Source organism: Mus musculus, chromosome X (assembly GCF_000001635.26).
Source record: "Mus musculus strain C57BL/6J chromosome X, GRCm38.p6 C57BL/6J".
Taxonomy (NCBI): domain Eukaryota; kingdom Metazoa; phylum Chordata; class Mammalia; order Rodentia; family Muridae; genus Mus; species Mus musculus.
Window position 1 is genome coordinate 37,825,800 of NC_000086.7, and position 15,692 is coordinate 37,841,491.

General features: G+C 49.4%; 2 protein-coding genes across 2 annotated transcripts; both read left to right on the forward strand.

Moving 5' to 3' along the window:
• The first annotated feature begins 1,255 nt into the window (after nt 1-1,255).
• Rhox6 (reproductive homeobox 6) lies at nt 1,256-4,058 on the forward strand. Its single transcript, NM_008955.1, has 4 exons — nt 1,256-1,380; nt 1,567-2,026; nt 2,616-2,661; nt 3,825-4,058. Exons 1-4 carry the CDS (start codon nt 1,299-1,301, stop codon nt 3,918-3,920), a joined length of 684 nt encoding a protein of 227 aa, NP_032981.1. The 5' UTR covers nt 1,256-1,298; the 3' UTR covers nt 3,921-4,058.
• A 1,828-nt stretch (nt 4,059-5,886) lies between these two features.
• Nucleotides 5,887-15,372, forward strand: Rhox7a (reproductive homeobox 7A). Its single transcript, NM_001025086.2, has 8 exons — nt 5,887-5,966; nt 7,209-7,312; nt 8,433-8,478; nt 9,878-9,947; nt 12,353-12,720; nt 13,418-13,569; nt 14,193-14,238; nt 15,256-15,372. Exons 2-8 carry the CDS (start codon nt 7,266-7,268, stop codon nt 15,370-15,372), a joined length of 846 nt encoding a protein of 281 aa, NP_001020257.2. The 5' UTR covers nt 5,887-5,966; nt 7,209-7,265.
• Nucleotides 15,373-15,692: the final 320 nt, after the last annotated feature.

Here is a 15,692-nt window from a genome sequence, read left to right on the forward strand (position 1 = left end):
GAATTTCTGAGTTTGAGGCCAGCATGGCCTTCAAAGTGAGTTCCAGGACGCCCAGGGCTATACAGAGAAACCCTGTATCATGAGAACAAACAAACAAACAAACAAAAAAGGTAGGGAGGGGGGTCAGGGACTGGGAGGATTGGTTCAGCTGCCCTAACTACACAGGCTATAGGAGAACAGAGCTTGATCATTTTTCTGCCTGGGCCTGACCACGTGGACTCCCCACTGTCTCAGCTTATGCCACCTCAGAGAACTAACTCATATCCTAACAATTACCTCAGCCATTGTCCAGGCCCAGCCATGATCCTACTACAAACAAAACCCACTAGATGATAGAGCTCAATGGCATTTTTAAATTTGGGGGACACCATCAACTCTGGGGAATTTCTCTGATTTTTCCTCAATTTCTCTCTATCTTGGTTAAACTTGCATCCAGAATTGCTTACCCCACACACATACCTTTGACCTTCACGGCTGTGAGACAACAGCTTTGGAGCCAGTGGCCAAGGTGGATCTTGGATGGCCACGAATGTCCTTGGGACACCCCGGGTCCTTGGGTCAAATACAACTAGGCACAGAAAAGTCTCTTCCCACACAAACACTCCATGATATTAAACTTGTGGATGATGGTGGGATTGAGCCCTGTTGGGGACACAGTCTCTCAGGAGGATGTCGCCCTGGCAGTTCCCGAATATTTGCCACCACACAGGGCTACTCAGGGCAGCACAACCAAAGAAGGGGCAGTGAAGAGTGTGTGCATCCGGGCAAACCATGATGTGGGCCAGACGTGACAGAGTTCAATTGGTACCACTTTATTAACGGGTATGCCTTTGCCATTTGCTTTGAAGGCAATTTGCATAATTTAATAAAATTATTCAACAGGGCTCAAAGGCCTGCTGAGCTTGAGGAGGTCTTTGTGTTACTCCTTGTGAAGGAATTTGAACCGTTCAGGCTTAACCAGGGCTACAGGTGTCCCCCAAGCAGCACCTTAGAGCCAGGAGTTCTGCACCCGTACACGCCCAGTTGCTGCATTCCTTTTGAAAAGGACTCTGCTCTTTGGAGCTCTGAACTGCTTCTGCCTGTGCGCCTCAGGGAAGAAGCCCACAGCCACTGCGACTGTGCGAGAAGTCAGGACAGACCGCCTCTCCGGACAGACCATAATTTGGGTGAGGCGCCAGAAGAAAAACCCTTCCGGGTCAAGGATCGGAGCAGAGAGATATATATTCAGGCTCCGGAACTGTGAGGACACAGCGTTGGAAGCCTCTTCGGGAGCAGCGTCGGATCCAGAGATTCTCGCTATGGAAACTCCTCAAGACAGCCGCCAAAGCATCCAAAAGCCTCCGAGTCCGGCAGCCGAGGAGGACAAGGAAGAACAGCCTGGTGAGTAAACTGGTTCTGACTGGACTTGGGTGAAGTTTGGGGAGAAACGGTGGGTGGAAAGAAGAGTGGACAGGCACTTCAGGTCGGTTACAGAGCCCCTGCCTGTGCTTCCTCTCCGGGCTTTCCAGGCATCCCTGGGCCATGTTGCTCAGGTCTTTATCTCTGTATCTTCCTTCTGTCTTTCAGGTGGGAATGCAGTGGTCTCCGGGGCTCCAGAGGAAAGAATAGACAAGAAAGAGCTTGTACTGAACTGGCTCGCTCAGGGTGAGTTTGATCAGGGCGAAGGCGCTCAGGGCGAGGTTGCTGGAGGTGAGCAGGCTCAAGAAGAGCCTGCTCCATTGAGTCCAGCTCAGGAAGCCACTGGAGGAGAAGAGGAGGGAGAAAACAAGGAAGGAGAAATGGAAGGAAGACATGCTGGTGATGGTGCTTCTAGCTCCGAGGATGACAGCATCCTGGAAGAAGGCGGCGAAAACATAGATCAACAGCCGCCTCAGCAAGAGGCAGCCAGTCCTGATAGCATCAGAAACCCACATGTTCTGAATAGGCTGGCTCAACTGCGGTACAGACGCACCAGGTTCACCCACTCTCAGCTGCATGACCTGGAGCGCCTTTTCCAAGAGACTCGCTACCCCAGCTTGCGAGCAAGGTAAGAAGATGGCCAGTGCTTGGCGCCACATTTACGGGTCTCCTTTGCCTCTCCCTGGCCCTCTGAATCCCTGCAGAAATAATGGCAATGGTCCGTGACCGGCACCTGCAATTAGAACCGTCTGCCTGCAATTAGATCCTGTGGTAGTGGTATGGGAGCTGTGAGGACTGGAAACAAATGTGTTTTGTTGCCCTGTTCAAGACTGGGAAATTTAGACAATGTTTAGTGTTGTAAATGAGTTTCCAGAAGTACGGGTGAGAAGTCTGGGGCGTGGCTAGGAAGAGCAGGAGGGATTCCAACTCGCGTTAAAATGTTGCTAGTGCTTTTCATCCCAGACGCTCTCTTCACTGATTTTACATTGTCAGTTCACCAAAGAGACATCTGTGTATTGGGGGACACCCTTAGATTTGGTCTGTGGAAGAAACCCATTGCTAAAGCTAGGTTTAAGGTAAATGTTAAGAATAGTGACTGTAAGTAAATGTGTATGAGCACACAAGTGTGGGCCCAAACATATAAAACCAAATCGGACATGTCCTTACACAATTGATTTCCACCAGAAAGGCTAAATGTTGGAACTTTTTCTCTTTAGGAGGGATCTTGCACGATGGATGGGTGTGGATGAATGTGATGTGCAGGTAAGTGTTCTGAAAACACAAAACATACAGTTTTTGGAAGGGTGCCACACCCAGTGATGTTGCCCTCCGGAAGTACAACAGCAGAACAGGACCCTGAAGTTCCCTCCAAAGGCTGCTAGACCAGTACACAGCCAGGCTAGGTTCAAGATGACGCCAGGCCTCCATTTTTACAGGCAGGAAATGCCAACGGAAAAGCTAAGAGGCTAAGGTGCTTTGTTGGTCCTTCAGAGGACTGGGTGTGCCCTTGAAAACATTCAGAAATCTGTGCAGCCCACATGCCTCACAGGAGTGAAGAGACCATGCTCTTACTCACTTTTAACACTGTCACTCAGAGAATTTTCTCTCAGAAATCTCCTTGGTCTAGTCTGTAAATGTAAGAGACCTAGCATATTTCTAAAAGCAATATTGGGACCAAGGACCTGAAACAGCCTGTGGCACATTGTTTTATTGAGTGTGTATCTCTCTGTACTCTGACCACAATTACACTCAGCCCTAGTCACAAGGGGAAAGGCCTATAGTCACTAATTTGGGAGGCCAGAAAGGAAGTACCAAGCAGGAAGAGGTACCCTGGTGTCATCACTGTGCATTCTGGGTGCTCAAAAGAGGCATACAGTGGATCCTGAGCAGACTGCCTCCCACCTTCCTATTGTTCTTGGGCATGGGCTGGAGAGGTTTTGGTATTTTCCCACAGCAAGGCCTAGGAACCACCAATGAGCTACAAGTGAATTCTTTCCTGAAGAAAGGCATGAAAAATATCGAGGATGGAGAGAGGAGGCGGTGTTTTGGGTCTGTTCCGTGGTTGAAAGACTGGGTGTGGTGTTCCATGTCCTAAGGGGCTTGGGAACCTGTTTTTATTTCAGAGACAATGAACCCTATTGCTTCCAACATACTGAATAATCAGAATACACCCGAGGAACCTCTTGAGCCCCTCTTGGGGTTAGAGCAATAATCACATAGTTTCTGGGTATTTAAAAGATGCAGTGACTCTTCCAGGGGAGTGGCTCAGTGCTACAGCACATGGCTAGCACACACCTGGCCCTGGGATGGGTTCTGAATACCTTCCAAACTGTTAGGAAAATGAAGAGGGCATATAGCACTCCAGGATGTGTGTGTTATGATGATAGTGTTGAATGGACTAAAGTGTCTCTGTCTCCTGCTTATAGAATTGGTTTCGGATGAGGAGAGCCCTTTTCCAGAGAAACAGGAGAGTGCTGATGTTCTGCGAACTGCCGCCTCTTCCCCAGAGCGACTCTCCCTGAAGATTTTGGAGCAGCACTTGAGTGCCAGCCCTGTCATGGAGCCAGATGAGGATGGCTTCTTCTGAGCCACCCATGATGGCCATGACAACCTTTTCTTCTCTACAATTATTTCAGCAATAAAGATGAGCATTCTGAATATGTTGGCTCCATTGTCTTGGATGTTACTAAAACATGGGTATAAATATTAGAAGGATAGCAGTCAATTCCATACATGCAGGCCGCATAACCAGCAGCCCTTCGTTTATAAAGGGCACTGGCAAGCTGCAATCACTGCCAACGTGGACACAAGTCATTATAAGGACAGAGAGGGAAAAGCCCCTAGGATAGGACAGTCTGTTTCTAGACATGGCTGTTCCCACCCACACTCCAATAAGCCCTCCCTGACCCGGTACCCCTAGATGATGTTGGAAATATCCCAGAGGCTACTCCCTGGTTTGATGGGCAGGAGGGATGGCAACATTATGTGTGCTGCCCTCTCTCTCTCTATCTCTGGAAATTCAGGGCACTAGGGGAACCATTAGGGCCAGAGGTCCTGCTGCATCAAAGGGCTTGGAGAATCTGTCCATCCAGGCTAGAGGGAGGTTTCTGTCTCCTTCCATTAGGTATCGGGGAGCATATGGTCCCACCCTTGCCTGTTCTGCAGAGAGGAGGATGGATAGGTCTTCTGTCTGTATTTTGTCACTGGCCTTGTAGAACTCTCTGTATGGGAGATTGGATCCTTGGCGGGGACGGGGGTTGGGGGGTCCTCCTCAGCAGCTCTAGGTGTATAAGCAAGGATGAGCCCCTACCAGTGTACCTGAGCAGTCAATGAAGAGAACTTACAGCACACACTCCTGTCATATGCGAAGGATCTTCCTCAATGGTCCCCACCCGTGTCTTATAATCAAGGGGTACAATAGAGATTCCCCATTTAGACCTGAGTATTAGGCAGGAGGTTAGAGACAAAGGCAAATGACCTGGACCAACGGGTCCCCACCCTCCTCTCCTTATCAGAAACCTGTGCTTGCAAAAGCCCGCCCTTTCAAAAGCCTGGACTTTCCAAAAGCCCGCCTTTGCAAAAGCCAGGTTTTCAAAAAGCCCGCCCAAAAGCCAGGTTTTCAAAAAGCCCGCGCAAATTCAGGCTTCTAAAAGCCCGCGCAAAATACTGGACCAAGCAAGCTCCTAGTTCCGGATTCCAACGTGGACAGTGCACCTAAGATCCACCCACAGGGTCCAAAATTCTCCAAATAAGGCTATGGCCCCAGTACCTCACCCTCACATCACAACTCTCTCCATTCCCTTAAGGAAAACTTTACCCCAGCCCAGCCTTGGGACTTCCCAGACCCCCTCCTGTAAGGTCAGTGAACCGGCCCTAGAGCTGCACCAATAGAGCTGCCTTTCCCTTCTGCATTCAAGGGGCTGATTCAATTCATTTGGTCCCAGGAAAAGCCATTCAGTGTGTACTCCACACTCTCTTTATAACTGTGCATTGTCCCGTTGTGAGTCTCTCCACTCACAAACAAGCTACCTTGAGCTGGTCAGGAGACATTACGTAGTTGGTGATGAGCAAAGCGGCAGGTCCTGCAAGCTTGGAACTAGTTTCTCTTTGCACAGGGAATGCTGGGAGGGGATCTGGAGGGAGGAAGGAGGACTGAGCAGAGCTCAGGCCCTTAGGCTGTATGAGACTGATGGAGCCCAGTGCTTATCTCCTAGATCCAAGGGGGGTTGCAAAACACTGAGAGCTGTTCTCAGCTTTGAAAGCCAGTGTGTGTGGCAACAGTGGTTTCAGGGGTATCAGGTAGTCTCTGGGAAGCTGATATCCCCCAAACTTCCACCTTCTTCCCATAGGGAGACCTCCTCTTTCTTCCTGACCACCCTGCCCCCACCTGGTCCCACTGCTGCTCCTCTGCCGCAGCTGACAGTCCCACCCGGGCTCCTGCTCCTAGCTGACTTCCTGATGGTGTTTCACAACCACCTTTCCCCTAAGATAATCACCGAGTTCTCACGGAGGGGGTCAACCGTGGCAACTCGGAGAGAAAGAGCGATGGGTTCACTAGGGATCCCCAGGTATCCAGAGGAAGGATCGCTGGACTCTTGGTTTGACTTTCCAGAAAAGATTACTTTTCTGAGTTCCATTTGGGTAGCTGCCACCACACTTCCAACTACAAACTGTTATCTCCAGACTGCTGACATCCAGGCTGCCACATCTGGTGCCATCAACCACTTCACAGGGACAAAACTGCTTGAATTGAATCTAGAGGTGGCTTGCGGTTCTCTCCCTGCAGTCCATGCTGCGGCCTGGAGATGTGCCCGTGACAGCTCTGTGCGGAGATGTGAGGAAATGTGAACCAATCTCTACTAAGCCCAAAGGACAGGATTGAGCTGTTTCCTTCCCGGGTCGTAACGACCTCTCCCGGAACATGAAACATTTCATCTCAATTTGCATTGACTTAGGTCTTCCGGAGATTTCCTCCGTGATGGAATGTCTTCTCTTGGAGGAAATTGCAGCACATCGTGTGTATCCCGCCACAGAGCCAGTCCTGGTGAGGCAAGCTCCTGGTGACCACACACCTGAATCGGATGCTGGCTGAACTACCATATGAGGAAAGGGTCCCTTTGCTGTACCTTAGAGTGTTCTGCAGGGGCCATTTTGAGTGTGTATATAAGTAGGCACCTTCATAAAACGTTGGCAGAGCTAGGTAGGAAACCTGCTAAAGAGGTGTTCAAAAGGGTTCTCTGATTCTGATCAGAATGCCTAACCTGGGGACCCTGTCTGAGGGATAGAGCATCCATTGCCACTCTAAGAGGAGGAAAAACTATCTGCTGTTCATTGACAAAATTTTGTAAATAGCCCTCATCCAGCTATCCAAAATCCACAGTGCCCTTCCAGGTTAAGGGGCCATGACCTGTTTCCAGTGAGTTTCTTAGGGACTTACAGTTACTTATGTCATGGCCAGCACTGGTGGGAACTCTGGTGTACCTACCTTACTGCAAAGGGCAGGCCTCTAGACTCTGAGGAAGAGCAGCCATGGAGCCTCAGAACTAGGCCTACTGTGAGGACCTATACTATTATCTGGAGGATTATGGGGAGTATAGTGGCCCCCACTCTGAACACGGGGCAGCAGCGGCAGCAGGTGGCATTGCCTGTGATGACAGTCAAAGCCAGGGTGACAGTGAGAACAAAGGTGACAAACTGAACAATAACTAGGTCCCTGAGAATGACCTGGACCCTGAAAGTAACCAGAGGGAACAGGAGCCCATGGAGACCAGCGGGAGGAGCCAGCCTTTCCACAGCCTGCTGTTCCAAAGCGCCAGGGCAGGAGGCACCAGATCCAGTTCACCTTCACACCCTGGCAAGTGCAGGAGATGGAGACCATGTTCCAAGAGACTCAGTACCCAGATGTGCTTACAAGGTATGGGGATGGCACCCGACCTCCAGGGCTAGCTAGAACCCCATTTGAGCTGACCTTTACTGCTCCTGGGTCCTGTCAATCTCAGTCCCTGACCAGCTACAGGTAAAGTCTGCCCAGAGATGGGAGTGAGGAAGGTGCTTTGTGACTCAGGGTGAAAGAGTCATTCAGTGTTGACAGGAAATGGGTGTGCTTGATACTCATATGCCTCTGTACCTCCCTTCTCAATACCTGCGCATAACTGAGAAAGGAGAATCTTAACTCCTCTGATACCGTGTCAACTCATTTATGATTTGTCTGACAGAGCTCTACCAGTCAGCTCCTCCTGACAAAGAGTAAGAAACCCTTGTCCTGGTCTTCCACTCCAGAGCCTGACCTCTCCCTCCCTTGTCTACACAGGAAGACTCTGAAAACCTCCTGTGACAGAGCAGGGAGTCCCTTTCCTGACTGTCAGTGTCACCAGAGTTGCCAGCTTTTTCACTGTGCTCTGAGTGGTGGTCACTTCCCATTGAGTCTGAAAGTCACACCCTTGTTTGGACTTGGCCCTTCATTGTTTAGAATCCCTCTTCCTGGGAGTTGAGTGTTGTTTTGCCTTGTGGCTATAGGGAGTGGGGTAGCTGTTACAAGGAGTGTCAAAAACAGCTTCAGCCCCAGACTTTCAGTCTTTCTTAGGTAAAGCCTGAAATGGATTTACTGGCTTGAGCCCTTTCAGTCTCAATTCTTCTGTGCCTCTGTTGTCTTAGTTGGTATTTAACCAAAAGGGAGTGAGGTGACTACCATGCTGTCATCACACGGCCTTTCATATATTTCAGCCTTTTCCTAGGTTCAAACTTTGCTTAACACATTCATCATATACTTCTGCCCCTCTGCTCACTTATTAGATACTTCATTAAAATTATCAGTGTGAGCTAATTAGAGTTAATAAAAATATTGTCTTTCCCAGCCAAGTATAACACAACACTTTAAAGATTCTTTTGAGATGAAAGCCTTTGTTAAAAGAACCTGGTTTTGTCAGCCACTTGAGTGTCTCCCTGGAGCTGTGCAGGAAGAGGAGCACACACCTTGCCCATCCTATGACTTTCCTCATGATTTGGACTGGTGATTTGTGTCTTTCTCTACACAGAGAGGTGCTTGCCAGAAGCATGGATGGGTCTGAAGCCAAGGTGCAGGTCAGTAGATCTGAGGAAGCATGGTGGGGACAGTTAGGCCATCTAGATCTTGCTTGGGGTACTGGGCTGAGTTGTCTTGGGTGTTCTTCAGTAGGTGTGTGCTTTCTCTCTTCCTTTGTTGGAAGTCACTGGCTTCATGATCAGAAGGCAGACTTACTCCTCCCCAGCTAGTGCTCTTCACCAGTTCTCGAGGGTACCTGATTTCCTGGAGGAAACAGAAAGAAAAAGCCATCATATGCTGCTTACATTCTTTCTGTGAACCAAGGTATTTACACAGCATAGACTCTGTAATTGTGCACATGCAGAATCCACGCCTGTGCACGCCTGTATGTTTACCCAGTCCTTCCTGTTAAATTGCTTCTGCACCATGGTCCTTTACAGGGAACTTCAGTAGAGTCATGCTGAAACCAAGGATGCTCTTGCAGATTATCAAGTTGATGGAGGATGGAACAGGGCCATGAAAGCCTTCAGCCACATTAAGTTCCTAAGAATCAATCCATCCCACACATGTAACTAAATAAAGAATAATCGCTAACTATTGGGGCAAGTAAATAATCTGCCATAGAGCCCTGGCCAAGAGCGACTGATGTGTGGTAAGGCCAGACTGACCTGGAATAGAGCTTAGCAGCCCTTATGGTGGTGGCTCCTCCTCCGTTGTTTGCTTGCAAAGGGAAGCACTGTAGAGTAACTTACAAGATTGATTTCAGTTCAGATATTGTCTCCACTTGACCACAAGGCCAAAACTCTCCCAACACCATGGGAAGAGGCAAGAGTAAATGCGCTGGGAAACTTGTCCAATGAACCAAACAATAAGACCCAGCATTATTGAATTTATGAGAAGCCAAATACATGGGAGAATATGGTACCAGTAAAAGGACACTTTGGAAATCCATATTTTTTTTTTTTTTTTTGGTTCCTCGAGACAGGGTTTTCTCTGTGTAACCCTGGTTGTCCTGGGACTCACTTTGTAGACCAGGCTGGCCTCAAACTCAGAAATCACCTGTCTCTGCCTTCCAATTTCTGGGATTAAAGGCATGTGCCACCACGCCCAGTAAAATCCATTTAATGTCCATGTGTCTTGTTCAGTCTGTTCCAGAACTGAGCCCATAACTGCTGCTGTCCAAGTGTGGTCTGCAGGAGCAGGCTTGCTGTGACTCTGTGTAAACTAGTGATAGGTGCTGTAGGTTTTTAAGGTTTGTGTGTAGAAGGCTGGGTTACATAGATTGAAGCCATGGTCTCCAACACTGAACCCACCCTGCCTGTGGCAGTCCAAGGAGTCTGTGCTTCTCCACACAGCTTCTGCTACATAGGTTTGAATGCCACTGACTGATGTAGCATGTGTCCTTGTCAGCAAAGCTCTCAGCATGCTGAGACATTCCCTGTTCTCCTCTGCTTTCAGATAAGGTTTAACAACAGGAGAGCCAAACAGAGGGCCAGGGAGAAGAAAGCAATGCTCAGGAGCACAGCAGGTGGGATCCAGGACCACATTTGCATGATGGACCCAGAGGAGCCCTAGGGGACCAAACCTCCAGGAGCCACAGGGAGATGGGCTGTGTGCAGTCACAGTTTAACCACTCATGAGGGAAAGCCACCTTTCTCTGTCTCCATTCCCACCACAGCAACAATAAAGAGGAAAATTTCTGTATATTTCCTTCTGACTGTGGCATGTAGATGCAAACCATTCCATAAATGAGATGCAAACAGATTGACAAAGAGGTCTTCCTGCTGGAGGCAGCATGCCTGTGTCACCTTCAGTGGCCCCTGCACATCACAGCTGTTTCTGTGGCTCACATTATTAGCAGGGAAGGAGCTTTGCACCTCTCACTACTGCAGACCACACTCCCGTTCTGTTCTGACCATGTGGGAGCAGATACAAGTTCATGGGAGTCCCAGTTGTCCCCATAGGCTGATGGTGAGTTTCCATTCAGTACGGCCCCTTCCCTAGCTCATGCGTTCATTAAGACTGTTGGTCTGCAACTTCCTCAAGGCCAGTCTCAGGATTCAGGGGAGCAGGCAGGTAAACGGTCAACTCAAAAGTAATAGGAGACTCTATCCTGTGCTGGCTAAAGGGGAGCAGGCTTCCTTTCCTAGTCTACTAACCCTGAACAGACACAATATATTTGTATATATTTTTCATCAGTTATCTCTGAAATTTAGGAATTGAATAAACTCTGTAACTTACTCTATTACAGAAAAAAAAAGGAGACATGAGGGCCAATTGATAGAAAGGAATGTGGTGTTGCTATAGTTGCTTTGAGAAAGTGTGTTGTGAGTGACTTGGAACTTAAGCCCATCTCTCCACAGTTGCGTCTGATTCTTGGGTCATCATGTAACCGGCATCACTGAGACGGAAAGCCAAGGTCTTTCTGCAATAGGAAGAATCTAAGGCAGGGCTAAATGCATGCTAGACAAGCATGCTGCCTATGCGGTACAGTCTTGGGCCCTAAATGGGGGGTCTTCCCAAAGATGGGGACAATGAGAAAGACAAACAATCTGCAGCTCCTGAACACCTTGTCAAGATTAGTTGCACTTTATCCACAGAAAGACAGGAAAAGGCAGGAAACATACATGTGCAGATTTGCCCCTGAGTGAGTTTACCAAAACTCTGAAGGTAGCCTATAGATGAGAGACAAACTCTTATTCTGGCACTAGGGCTACCAAATATTCCCAAACCAAATAATGAACTGGATGTGCATATGCTACATATTTATGCCTTTCTAGTCTTATAGTGACCAGAACATGTTGGGAAAAGGTGGCTGCCACGGGATCAGACTAGCCACAGGCCAGTGAAGGGGCTACATGACTGACAGTTCTGGGATGGAGACCAAGGCACAAAAGCCAGCTCTTGACACTTTGACCTTTCAGTGTGTATGTGTGCATGTGCATGCTTGTGTGTGTGTGCATGTGCGCGTGTGTGTGTGCTCAAAACAATCGTGAGGAAGTTCAGCGCACATATGAAAATTCTCGCAGTTTGTACCAGAACTTATCAAAGCCTGACAGTATTACTCGAATCCCGGAGTCCCCTCTCTGCTACACCCCATCTCCATCCCGCGCCCAGTAGCCCTTCCGAAGCTGAGTCCTCTGCTCTGTCTGCTGAGCCAGCAGGGCCTGCAATTCTACCAAGCCACCCATAAAGGCCAACATGGAAGCACGATACACTATGTGCGCTTCACTTTCTGTGAAAGCCCTAAGGAAGAACCTCCCAGAAAAGCAGGTCTGGGCCATGTCCCAGGGACCCAATCACTCTTCCTAGACCGAGAGATATTTTCTGCACAGGCTTCAAAAGCAACCGAGGGATCGATGGTTACTTCCGGTTGAACGGTCCACTTCCTGAGGAAGTTACCTCAGCAGGGCAAAAGACCCCACCAAGTTGCAACCTGGAAGGCTCCATCAACACCTCACTCGCCCCGGCCTACAATCACATCATATTCAGTGCAGCTCCAAAGAGCTCTCAGTTTTCCTCTTCAGAGGCTCAACCCATAGCAACTGTTCCGGAAGTCAGCAAGGGGCGCCCTGATTGGCTAAGACAAGCGGGGTCCTTTCCCCTGGGCTAGATGGGAGCTCCCTCCTCCCGGAACTCTAGGGGGCTCCAGCTCAGAGACTGAGGAAGCTCGAGGGGCCGCGGACGTCCAGCGACTTTGATAGACTCCAGGTCATGGAGCGTGGAAACCCCACCTACCCACCCCATGTGGCGCCTAAGGAGGAGAAGCAGAAGGGTCAGTGCAGGTTAGGGGTGGTGGGTTGTCCACATCCCGGAGGGAAGGAGTGTCCCTCGGGGCTGCCTCGAGAGGCTCTGTACACCTGACTTGACCTCATGGCGACTTTGCCCCACCCTAGTTCCTGTCGCCTGATCTTTCTGTGTCCTCACTTTCAGGTGCAAAAGCCCCCCTGGTCTTGCCTGCTGGTGAGGAAAGAAATGGGGAAGATTCACGTGACCAGTCCTCCCCTGGACTGGGAGCCTCTGCAGCAGAATGGGGCGGAGTAGAAGGACCAGGGGAACTGGGGAGAAAGGAGAAGAATGGAGCCAGTCCTTCTGCTGTAGACACCTCTGGCGTCAGGGGTGACTGGACCCAAAAGGGGGCCAGCGGCAGTAGCCAGAAAAATGAGCGTCGGCCTCAGAATCGGGTCCCTGAGTGTAGGTGGGGCACTGAGGACGTGCACCCTGTGCCAGTGCTGGTGCCTCGTGCCCAGCGGAGGCAGCGTGTGGGATCCCGATCCCGGGGACAGTCTGTGTCTCTAAAGGTGCTCGGTGTACAGCCTGTGTCACATGTGCGACGTATGCCAATCAGTGTTCCGCAGCCCCAGTCTATTCCTGGGCCCAATGTGCAACCTATGCCAATCAGTGTGCCCCGGGCGCAGCCTATGCCCATTCCTGTGCCTCGTGTGCAGAGTGTGCCAGTTACTGTGCCCCCATCACAGCCTATGCCAATCTCGATGCCCCATGTCCAGCCTGTGGCCTATTCTCTTTCCCATGTACAACCTGTGCACATTCCTTTGCACCATGTACAGTCTTTGCCAACTCATGTGTCCCAGGCACTTCCTATGCCTGTTCCTGTGCCCCACGTACAGCCTGGGCCAATCACTGTGCCTCACGCACATCCTATACCCCTTCCTGTGCCCCATGTACAACCTTTGCCTTTTCCTGTGCCACTGGTCCAGTCTGTGCCAGTTAGGGTGCCCTACATACAAACTGTGCCAGTCACTGTGCCTCTCACACAGCCTATGCCTGTTACTGTGCCACAGGCTCAGTCTATGCCTGTTCCTGTGCCCCACATGCAGCCTATGCAAATCGACGTGCCTCAAACACAGCCTATGCCAGCTCCTGTGTCCAGTGCACAACATAGAGCAGTTAACGAGCCTAGCATACCACATATGCCAGTGCCTGGTGAACTGCCTACATCAGTCCTGATGGCCTGTGACTCATCCATACCAATAGCAGTGCCCCCGCATACGGCCAGTTTTGGTGTCCACTGTACAGCCTGTGCCAGTGCTGGTGCCCCACCGCCCCCTCCGGGACGGATTTACAGAGCCACAGCTGCAGGAGCTGGAACAGGTTTTCCAGAGAAACCACTATCTCCGTGCTGAAGAAGGGTAAGCACAGTGAGACGTCAGTGCTTTAAGGAGGGAGCAAGCTGGTACAGAGGCCTCTGACCCTCTGGCAGCTGTCCTTCTTGTCTTCATTTATTAGAAACTTTAAATTACATTTTAAGTGTTCTTATTGCCTGGGCTTTTTTTTTCATCCGGGGTGGAGGCATGATATGTGCCCCATGTTTGGATGTCAGGGGCCAGCGTTAACTGACTTGCTCCTCTTCTTCCACTGTGTGGGCCCTGGGCTCAAAATGAGGCTCTGCTGCAAGCAGGATTATCTGCTGAGTAAACTTGCCTGCCTCCACATTGCCTTCTAGAACTAAGGCTAAAACTAAGAGCAGTCTTCCAGCCTGCCAGACCCTGCCTTGCTGTCCCAGGGCTCTGGGATGGGAGTGGGAGCTATGCTAAAGGCTGTGCAGCTTGTAGTATCTACTTGGAGCAAGTAAAACCTTTGTCAGAGTCTCTTGATAGTACCCTGCTAATGAATCACACTCACTTGTACAAAGTGAGTGTCCCAGAGGTTAGGAGATTGAGACAAATATTTTCTTAAATATAAACTGTCCTTTATGCTTTACTTCATCTGTGGTGCCAAATATTGAATATCTGTCATTTTTTTTTTGTCTCAGAAAACAGCTGGCAAGGGGAACGGGTGTGACTGAGGCCAAGTTGCAGGTGAGTAAGAAACAAAAAGCCATTGATATCCCAGCCATTGGAGAACTTCCTTCAGGGCTCAGATATGGTTGTTCTGTTCCTGAAGTTACACTGTTCATTTTGTGTCACTGTATGTCAAAATGACTAATTTTATACAGTTCTTTTAAACTCTCTCTGTCTCTGTCTCTGTCTCTGTCTCTGTCTCTCTCTCTCTCTCTCTCTCTCTCTCTCTGTGTGTGTGTGTGTGTGTGTTTGCCAGGCACATGTTTCTGTAGCTATGGATGTCATGAGAAGTTTCTGGAAGCCCATAGTTGGAGTTGCAAGTCATTGTGAGCCTGGAGCCATGCTTTCTGGGAATGGAATTCAGGTTCTGTGCAGCTCTAGCTGCCCTTAAATTTTGGGGCATTTTAGTAGGCTTCTCAAAATAATTTTTTCAGACCTGTGGTCTTTGTGGGTAGAAAATTAGGTCAGAAGGCTCACTATGCAGTTTGGGCACAATTCACATGGAATGTACCTTGCTGGGACAATATAGGGAAGTTCCCAGGCAGAGCTCAGCACCCAGAAAACTGAAGTTGAACAGGGACCTGGGGTGTGGGAATGTAGGAAGGACACATTCTAAAAGGCTAGTCCTCAGGCTAGTGCCTACTGAAACCATGCAGATAAGGACACCCATCAAGATAACTCTCGTGACCACACAGGTGCATCTGCCCAAAAGTGCTGATAAGAAACTTCAGAGGGCTCCAGAGTAGAGATATAAACCAGGTGTGCAGTGCTTGGTTGATTGTCCGGGAACTATTTTGCAATGCTCGGGCCAGAAGCCTGGGGCTCCCACGTTCTAGGCAAACCGGCGCTCAGTACCAGGCCTTCAGCCCCTCACAGAATTACAGCAGTGTGACACCAGGGTCTTCTGAGCAAGATAATATTAATATAAATTCTATTGATGTAAAGTATAGAGGGCAACTAATATTACATGATGTGGTTTCTGATGTATAATCCTGATTATGATACAGAACTAATCCCTGTTCCCTCTCATTGTAGAGATGGTTTAAGAAGAGGAGAGTGCAGTTCAGGAGAGAACACAGTCAGTCAAGGATGAATGATGATGCCCCACCCAGGACCCACTCCACCTCTCTGAAGATGGCGCAGGAGCCCTAGTGTACCACCCTTGACCAGGAGCCACTTGCTTGCTTCCACCAAAGTGTTATTGCATCTTTATTCCCTAAGCACTTGAATGTGAAATAAATAGATTCTCAGGTTTATTTGCCTCAGGTGTCTTCTGGATTGGTATGGTAGGGGTGGCCCTGGTCAAGGAAATGCCATTTATGTATTTAATAATTAACTTATTTTTAGTAATTGTTCTATTCGTTTACATCTCAGATACTTTCCCAATTCCTGGTTATCCCCTCCACCAAACCCCTGCCATTCCAGGATATCCCACTTTCCAGTTACCCCTCCACCAATCCCCCATCCCACAT